The sequence below is a fragment of the Sceloporus occidentalis genome, unplaced genomic scaffold (assembly GCF_023333645.1).
Source record: "Sceloporus occidentalis isolate IW3139 unplaced genomic scaffold, rSceOcc1.0.p SCAF_3, whole genome shotgun sequence".
Classification (NCBI taxonomy): domain Eukaryota; kingdom Metazoa; phylum Chordata; class Lepidosauria; order Squamata; family Phrynosomatidae; genus Sceloporus; species Sceloporus occidentalis.
Genome location: NW_028316983.1, coordinates 105,316,917 through 105,326,080, shown reverse-complemented (window position 1 = coordinate 105,326,080; position 9,164 = coordinate 105,316,917). Strand labels below are relative to the sequence as shown.

At 44.5% G+C, this 9,164-nt stretch overlaps 1 protein-coding gene across 4 annotated transcripts; it reads right to left on the bottom strand.

Moving 5' to 3' along the window:
• Window positions 1-534: 534 nt before the first annotated feature.
• LOC149316538 (sphingosine 1-phosphate receptor 1-like) lies at window positions 535-7,439 on the bottom strand. 4 transcript variants are annotated; one of them, XM_089515785.1, is made up of 3 exons: window positions 6,871-7,112; window positions 5,851-6,048; window positions 535-3,661 (listed from the first exon to the last, which is right to left on the bottom strand). In XM_089515785.1, exon 3 carries the CDS (start codon window positions 3,514-3,516, stop codon window positions 2,386-2,388), a length of 1,131 nt encoding a protein of 376 aa, XP_089371911.1. In that variant the 5' UTR covers window positions 3,517-3,661; window positions 5,851-6,048; window positions 6,871-7,112; the 3' UTR covers window positions 535-2,385. The 4 variants fall into 4 exon arrangements, with proteins under 4 accessions (XP_089371911.1, XP_089371913.1, XP_089371910.1 ...); XM_089515787.1 differs by lacking the exons at window positions 5,851-6,048; window positions 6,871-7,112 and adding an exon at window positions 7,416-7,439; XM_089515784.1 differs by lacking the exon at window positions 5,851-6,048.
• Between the last annotated feature and the right edge of the window lie 1,725 nt (window positions 7,440-9,164).

Below are 9,164 nucleotides of genomic sequence, written 5' to 3'. Positions count from 1 at the left end.
AGTGCCCCCCCCCCCCAAACTACAACCAGGATTCCATAGGGGGAAGCGGTAGCATTTAAAGTGTAATCATAATGCTATAATTGTGTAGTGTGAAAAGGCCCCAGGTCTGTGTCCCCCACAAATACAAACACACAAAGACACGCGCACACACCATGTTATTGTTTGGAGAGCTGTATTGAAAGACACAGCTCTACCAACACCACATTTACTTTGATGTCAAACCTCTGGTCACTAACTTCTTACTTCCCTCATAATCTAGTTGCTCTAATGCCAATTATCCTTGTTTGAAGGGTGACTTATTGAATGGGTAACCAAACTTAGCCATTCCTGCTAGGCAGTTGTATCAGCTCCTGGTTTTTACACTTATCTTCATACCTTAAGTTTCCTTCATAAAGTACAGAAGAATATAGCAAATTTTAACTGTCCTCCAAGAAATACGTATTGCAAATGTATCCACTGAATTATCTATGTCACCATTTGACTAGTAAATAAAATGTAAATAAAAATGCCAAGGAAGAAATAGTCATAGCAGAATTTGTACAAAAACCCCAGTTTATTAATATTTAGAGGTCAATGAAGCTATGTGCAAATTGTACAAAGTCAGAAACATTTTAAATACTATTTCATTTTTTTAAAAAAATTGCACTGGGAAAAATACTAAAAGTCAGTCTTATAAAAAAGTATAAATTCAACCGATATTTGTACATTAATCAGATTATAACTGTCCTGCATATTATTACCACGGCTATGCTCTAAGTCACTAGAGGTCAGCTGAGATGGGGCACACCAACAGGAGGCACTATTGACATTTCCTATTCATTAGCTCTGGAAACCTCTCAGTGTTCTTCCAGTGAGCTATGGCTCTTCTCAAAGGAAGAGGAATCTGCTGCCAGTAGTTGTTGTTTCAGGACATGGTTTCAGAAACAGACCTTTGGAAAGTTACTTTTGAACTACAACTTCCAAAATGCCCAGGAAAATGTAGCCGGTGGGGTTGCTGCCTTGTCATAGTCCTAAAGAGTAAGTTCTCCAAACTTTGTTCCCAATACAAGCTTTTCTTATTCCCCTACCCTTTCTATGACAAACCACCACACCTATACCACTGTTACAAGTATAACAGTCTTGCTATACTCATATGCAATTTAGTTGCCCTTAAAAAGAAAAGGACAAAAGGTTTGCACAGACTAATTTTAACTGGATCCCACACTGCAGGTTGAGGTTAAAGGTGGGATTATAGGTTGTATAAGGATAAAGACTATCACTTTTGGCACAGGACAGTTGCTATGCTCATGAACATCTCTATACACTGTACACATTGAACCCAGTAAATTCGGGTCCGGGGGGAAATGTATGTACACACACTATAGTGACTGATGCCGTAACAAATTACATCCAATTGACACAAAGAATACTTTCTGCGGACAATGAAAATACTATAAACAGCTTTTCAAAATTACAATATTCTGGGATAGCAAATGTTCTGGAATGTGGTGCAAAAGAATATAGACCAGAGACCTGAGCCTAGATTCTGTGGAGGCCCCATTTCCTATATTTGTTCATTTTTTTTAAAAAAAATCCAAATGTCTGAGAATCATCTCTTAGTCTGAAATACATCACAGGATTACTGTGAGAATAAGCAAGCCAGAACTCATGAATAACAAATACACCTTGCTATCAAGACTAGTATTTTTTTTCCAATCAGTGCTGTTTCAAGATTCAGATGACATTTCTACTCCAGCTCCACCCACCTAACTCAGGTATAGTCCCACTAGATTCAGGGAGATTTAATATCAGGGAGCAGTGTGGGGTTGTGCTCCTAAAACTAATCCACTGCAGTCTTCCACGTCCAATTCTCACTAACTCTCAATGCAAAATTAAGCACCAAAGTATCATTTGCAACCTTGGCAGATCTTGGGAGAAATATCCTCAAGTGTTCTCATTTGTCTACCCAAACCTTTGTATATAGTAAGTTGGGAACAATTGTCATTTAAGAACAGTAAGCGCTTTGTTACCAGGGTTCACATTTGTTATGGGAGGCAAAGAATTAATTAAGATACCTTCCCTCCTCCCTCATTCACTCTCTCATACAACAGAAGTTGGGCTATTCAAAGTTCTGTTTTTCAAAGTTAGACAGGGCATCCATCCTTCCATCAGCTGTAAGCTGAGCCAACACACAAGCTTCTAGGAACGATGACATTTTTTTCATATTCCACAATCCGGCTTATGCCATCAACTGCCCCCAGTAAGAACCCCAGTTCCCCTCTTCAGACCCATCTCTTCACCACTAGCTCTCCTTCTTCTGGCTGGAGGCAAGTGAGCAGAGCCATTCCCCCTTGTGTCAGCCTTCAAAGGACCCACCACCTCCTCTTTGCAAAAAGAAAAAAACTCCTAAGAGGATGAAGTGACGTTACCCGAAGACACAATAGTTTCTGGAGAGTCACCCTCATCTTTCTGGGGATGAGAGGAATTGTCAGACCGACTTCGGCTGAACTCAATCCCTCCAATGATTGGTCTCTTGAATTTGGTGCCAGAGTCTGTGGCGGGACATTTGCAGCACTGTACAATCTTGATGAAGGCTCTCCGCATCTCCTTGTTAGTTAGTGTATAGATGATTGGATTGGTTGCTGAATTGAGAACTGCCAGTACTATGAAGTATTCAGTTTTGAGGAGGATCGGACAAGTCTTGACTTCGCATCTCACATCCAGCAAGAGAAGGATGAACAAAGGAGACCAGCAGATGATGAAAACACTCAAAACAATGATCACTGTCTTCAACAGAGCCAGAGATTTCTCTGAGCTCCGAGTGGCTTTGGCAGCATTCTTCCGGAAAGTCAGCCTGCGACTCCTTGTCCTTACCAAGATGTAGATTCTGCAGTAAAGGACCACAATAGACAACAAGAGGCCTGTGAAGACGGTGGTGCAGAACAGAATGTAATGCTTGTGATAGAGAGGCAACACAGTAGAGCATCTCTTTAGGATGTTAATGCAGTTCCACCCCATAATAGGAAGACCTCCTAATATCACAGAGACGACCCAACAGGCACTGATCAGCAGGAAACAGCGGAAACTATTGCTGCTATTGTGGAGTTTCATCTTCAGCATTGTGATGTATCTCTCAATGGCAATGGCCAGGAGGCTGAACACTGAAGCAGACAATGCCACAAACATGCTCCCCTCCCTAAGAAACCACTGGGCAGGGGTAAGAGTGTAGGTCTTGTGTCCAGACAGCAAGAGATTGGCTGTGTAAGCCACTCCAGCCAGCAAGTCAGAGAGTGCCAAGTTCCCAATGAAGTAATACATGGGCCTGTGGAACTTCTTGGTTTTCCAGATAGTCAATAGAACAAATATGTTCTCTAGGATGATGAAGCAACAAAAGATGATAAACACCACTGAGGAGGCTTTGATCCCAGTATCTGCATTCTCATTTAGCTTCCCAGTGAAATTATAATGTTTGATGATGATGTCATAGTTGACATAGTCGCTGACTTGAAGAGTGCCAGGGCCCTTGGTAGTGTCCATGGTGCCAGCCTGGATTGCAGTTCTCCAGAAAGGTGCCAAGAGGCAATGTGGAGCAGGAATCTCCCTAGCTCCCCCGTCTGCAGCGTCCAAATGTCTGTGGCTCCAATGTCGAGCACCTTCAGGGTAACCTCAGAAACCACAGTCCCTAAAAAGCAGGAGACAAAATTAGTTAGTTTATGAACAATACAGAGCACTGGCAGTCCATGAAATGTAATGCAGACCTCAAATCCTGCAGGCATGCTATGGCCAAAATTACATAAACTTAAAGCTCAACAGTCAAAATGCTATTTGACTACTCAGCTATGTATATCACTCAGATTTGCTGTGCCTACCTGTCTCCCTCTGGAAGTTTTGGATTACAATTTCCATCTGCCCCACTCAGAATGGGCAGGGATGGTTGAAATCATTGCCCAAAATATCTGAAGGGTACCAGTCTGGGGAAAGATGGGTTAAACAAACATAATGATGCACCAGTTAAAGAAAAGCTTATCGGAAAGAATTATGTGTTGTTTCTTAACGCCACAATAGTAGAGGGAAAGGGCATATGATTAGTGGACTCTACAAACTATGACAACAACAATCTAATATCAACATTTTTGATAGATGTTGCCTTCACTGGCTAGTGTTCTTCATCACATTAATGTTCATAGCCAAGGTGCAGATAGTTGTTTTTATCTTATGTACAACAAACATTGATTCCTTGTTAGCCAAGTTATATTAATTGCAAAAAAAAAACCCCTACAACTTCTGTTTATGATCCAAAGGTTCACTCAAGACAACGCAAGTAAAACTGAGAGGGGAGGAAAAACCCACCCGCAGACTGTTGATCTCATCAAATAGAAAAACCAAAGAATAGAAGCGACAGCTCATACTCACAAAGCAAACCCAACTTTCAAAACACAAAGCCTTGAAACAATTAGAGGAAATGGAAATTGCGCACAGTTTCTGGATTCCAACACAAGAAGCTCTCACTAATTCTAAACAATCTTCCAACTTCCCAGCACAAATCATGTCAGAAGTTAGTCTCATTAAGATCAATGAGACTTACTTCCCCAACTGTACAAGATCCCATGGTATTAAGAATCCCAGCCCAAGCTTTCTCAGGTTCTTAACTACCCAAGTTTCAAAGGTACAAAACCAATCAGATCCTTGCTGTGCTTGAACATCGGACCCTTCTGAACATGAGCAGCTCCTCACATTCAAAGTTGCAGCCACTATACCACAAACTCTCCTAGTGACTGTGAATTCAAGAAAGCCAGAGTTAACATTCTGGTTTCTTACCTAAATCCCAAGCAGAAATTAAGTGAATACAAAAAGGAAGGCATCAGGATTGTGTCTTGCCACGGCTTCCACTCCAGGGCCTGTGCCTTTCACTGAGAACACCTATGCACATATAGCTAGTGAGCTCTCTTCAAACCTTTGGCTCAATGCATTGAACTTGGGGCTTGCAATCATAGACACAATTGGAAATTTGCCCTTCTGCAAGCACACACAAAGCAAGAAATGGGAGTGAAACCATAGGTCACATCATCACACTAGATCTCATTGACCTAAGTGACTGAAATGCAACCATCCAGAACCACACATTTTGACAGACTGGCCTGTGCGATAAAGCTTGAGAGCAAAGCAAGACTGTTTCAGACTGAGATGACAAGACTGAAGACCCACCCATAAAAAGATTCAAGCAAGCAAACTGCCCCCATATACTACAAGGAGAAAACGCACCAACATGATTGATCAAAATGAACCACACGAAGGTTGTCTTCATGCCCATACATGAAGATTTAAACTCTGAGCTTCAGAACAAAACTCCCATCCATTGGAACCTCCAACAAGTTCAGCAAGAGTCTGACGTTTAAGATGCCCCTGCTAGTAGTATCCCAGAAGAAGTGGAAAATGTCTTCTGAAGACAAACAACCCTCCAAGTCTCTGCACTTCGTGCCAATGAAGCATCTAGCCATTCCTTTCCTCTTAGATTCTGTCTTCTCCATTTCGGGGTCACTAAAACCATAGGAGTTTCCTACTGCGCAGGACATGCACAAGCCTTTCCGCCTGGAAAATGTCATTCTTGTATAACGTTCCCAAACACAACTAAGCACAACATGCCATGGTGCAAGTTTGTTAAGATACGATTTGCCATGTTGAGCGAACTGGTCACAAAACACAACTGGTATCAAAAGACAAACAACTTTTACTTTATGAAAGTTATCCTCTTGTGAATCTCTGTTGCATTATCTGCACCACCAAAGAGCTTAAGTGGGAGACTATTATGCACTGCTCTCCAGTTGCCTTCCTAGGAGCCAACGCCAGTGCCATGCATTGCATGCTTCTCACCTTAAGTTTATGCCGGTTAATCCTTCACTGTGCCCTAGGCTAGCCGCACACATCCAGGCATCGCTTTCCCTCGGAGGATTTGTTATGAAAATCTGGTGCCACCAAAGTCTTCAGGGTTAGCCTTTGGCAGTCGGGTTTTGATTTGTTTTGGTTTGACAGACAGGTTCCTTATCGGCTCCCTGCAACATCAGATAACGCCTGGCGTGGGCGAAAGAGTTGTCAGAAGAACCAACCCCATTGCACAGATCTTCCAGATCAACTCAGACCCAACAATCCTTGACAGAGGCAAATTTGCACAGAGTCTGATATGGGCATTAAGGAGGGAGAAAGTTGAGAGGGGAGCCAAATAAGCCCTTGCACCCATGTTCTATATCATTCCAGGGGGAGTTTGGGTGTTAACACACGACTGCAACAACTTACGGGCTCCTAGGCAACTTTCTGCCCCTTCCCACTTACCTCTCTGCCTCAGATTCAGCAGCATTCTTCTTCTACCTTGTTCCCTCTATGAATAAATAATGATATCAGCTATATTGTTAAGCCTGCCTCCCTGTCAAAAGGACAACTGAGGTGGCTTACAATGAAGGAGAAGCCATACAGTACACAGAGTATGCACAAAACCCCATCTATTCCCTCCCTCCACTAAAACCGAATGCCTGGGATCGCTGTTAAGTAGAAACAATTTGAAAGCACTCAACAACAACAACAACAAGAAGAAGTTTGAAGCAGGATGCTAGAAGGATGGAGGCTGCTGGTTAAGGAAACCCTATGAAATTCACACACATGCACACTTGAAGGTGCACACACACACTTGTGTGAGCCTCCTGTGCACGTGTGTGCCTTCAAGTGTGTGAAACAGAGCCTCCAGTTCCCTAGTACTTGTCCTCGGTCTCCCCTCCAAAGGCTAGCCAGGGCTTTCCCTGCTTAGCTTCCAAAGCCAGCCAAGACTGTTAGGGTTCCTGGCTGAAATCACAACAGGCTCCTTTCCCCCTCCCAGCCACCCCCTTCTCCCGGCTGCCTTACCTGGCTCAGGGAGGAGAGAGCAGGGGAGCAAGAGGCCGGCGGAGGGGCTGCTTCCCTGGGCGGGGGCATGGCTGGCTGGCTGGGCTCCCTGCCTCGGGGCTCCTGCTGCAGAATAAGGCTCCCTTCCCCTTTGGCAGAGCAGCAGCAGCAGCAGCAGCAGCAAGGCTCCGGGCGGGAAGGGGGCTTGGCTTCCCCAGCCCTTGGCTGCCTCCTGCCTGGCTCTGGAGCAGGGAGCCCGCCGGGAGGGGTCTTAAGGCCAGGCGGGGCTTAGAAGGAGGAGGAGGAAGGCCAGGGGACCCCAGCAGAGCCCTCCTCCTCCTCCTCCTCCTCAGAGCCAGAGCAGGGGCAGCCTTGGCCTCAGGGCAGGCAGGGGGCAGCAGCAGGGGACACACTCAGGGGCCTTTCTTCAGTGAAATGAAATACTGTACAAGCTTTATCCTTTTTCACATTTCTCTTGAAAAACATCCCCTTTTGCCCCATTTTCACTTCAGACTCATGAAACACCCTCCTCCTCCTCCTCCTTTTCCTCCTCCTCCTTCTCTTACTTCTCCTCCTCTTTCTCCTTCTTTTTCTTCTTCTCCTTCTGCTCCTCCTTCTCTTTCTCCTTCTTCTCTTTCTCCTTCTCCTTCTCGTCCTCCTTCTTCCCCTCCTCCTCCTCCTTCTTTTCCTCCTCCTTTTCAGATTCCACCTCAACATTAGGAGGAACTTCCTGAGAGTAAGGGCTGTTCAACGGTGGAACACATGCCTTCTTCGGAGTGCAGTGGAGTCTCCCTCCTTGGAGCTCTTTAAACAGAAGCTGGACGGCCATCTCTCAGGGATGCTTTGATGGAGAGTTCCTGCATGGCAGAATAGGGGTGGGTTGGATGGCCCTTGTGGTCTCTTCCAACTCTATGATTCAAAGATTCTTCTCCTCTTCCGCCTGCTTGTGTGCCTTCAAGTCCTTTCCAACTCCTCGGGGGGGGGGGCGGGTTGGCTGTTGCCATCCTCTGAGGCTGAGAGAGTGTGACTTGCCCTCATGGCACAGTGGCTACATGCCATCATTGCAGCCACTCACACACCACAAGATTGTGAGTTCAATCCCAGCCAGGGGCTCCGAGTTGACTCAACCTGGTGTCCTTCTGAAGGATGAGTACCCAGCTTCTTGGAGGAAATTAGCATACACTTTGTAAACCACTTAGTACATTGGTAAGCAATATAGAAATGTACTTGGTATTGCTATTGCTACCCAGTGGGTTTCCATGGCCAAACTGATATTGTTGGAACCTTGGCCTCCCAGAATCCTAGGCTGACGCTCAAACCGCTACCCCACACTGGCCCTCATGTCACATAAAACTATGCATATGTAAATACACTTGGGCTGTGCGTATGATATTGTAATTCCAAGGTATCATTTTAATTTTGCTAGTTGTTTATGTCACTACTACTACTACTATTAGATTCAGTGATGCATGGGAATTATGGTTTTTGAGTAACACTGGTACAAAAAACATTGCTACGGATTCTGTGTGGTGTGGTCATGGGAAGAGGTCAGTGGAGGTGTGTGTGACACCATGACTTACAACACCAACCCTAGTGATGCCACTGCCTCAGTTTCCTCCAGTATAGAAATGTAAGAGCTATTGCTATTTTTCCAGTTCCAAAAACCCTCCATTCTTTTCTCCTTCACTCTCTTTTCCACTGCTGTTTGTCTGCTCTCATCCCCCCTTCACTTTTCTTTCTTATCATTATTTCCCACTTTCTTTACTATCATTTGGTGCTCACTCAGTTTTTTCCTCTTCTTATTTTACCCCCCTCACACAACAGACAGCTGGAACCCACACCCCCAATACCTTCACACATATCTTTGAATCCTTGAATTTTGTTTCTAGGTGAGTTTAGGGTCACTGATTGTCATGATGATTGTTTTCAGGGAAGTAGCTGTGTTATTCTCTTGCAGCATAAAACAGAGGAAGCGGAGGGGAGGAAAAAAGAATTGTGGCAGCATCTTTGAGACTAACTGGTATTGATTTTAGCCTGAGCTTTCATGGATATAAATCCACTTCTTTGGGTGTAGTGCCAAGTGGTCTTAAGGCCTCAGGAATAAGCATATCTATATAGTTGTGGGAGTGAATGTGCTTTAAATCTGCCTTAATACCACTCAACACTTGCATCTGAAGAAGTGGCATTACAATCATCCCTCTCAATTCGCGGGGGATCCATTCTGGACACACACCCCATGAATCCAGAAAAATGCCAATATTGGAGTCACCATGGGCTTCAACGACAGCACACTCCTGTGTGTGCATCATTTTGTC

What these genes read in the sequence shown, in the direction of transcription:
- LOC149316538 (XM_089515787.1), bottom strand. Translation starts at nt 3,516, where the DNA reads ATGGACACTACCAAGGGCCCTGGCACTCTTCAAGTCAGCGACTATGTC.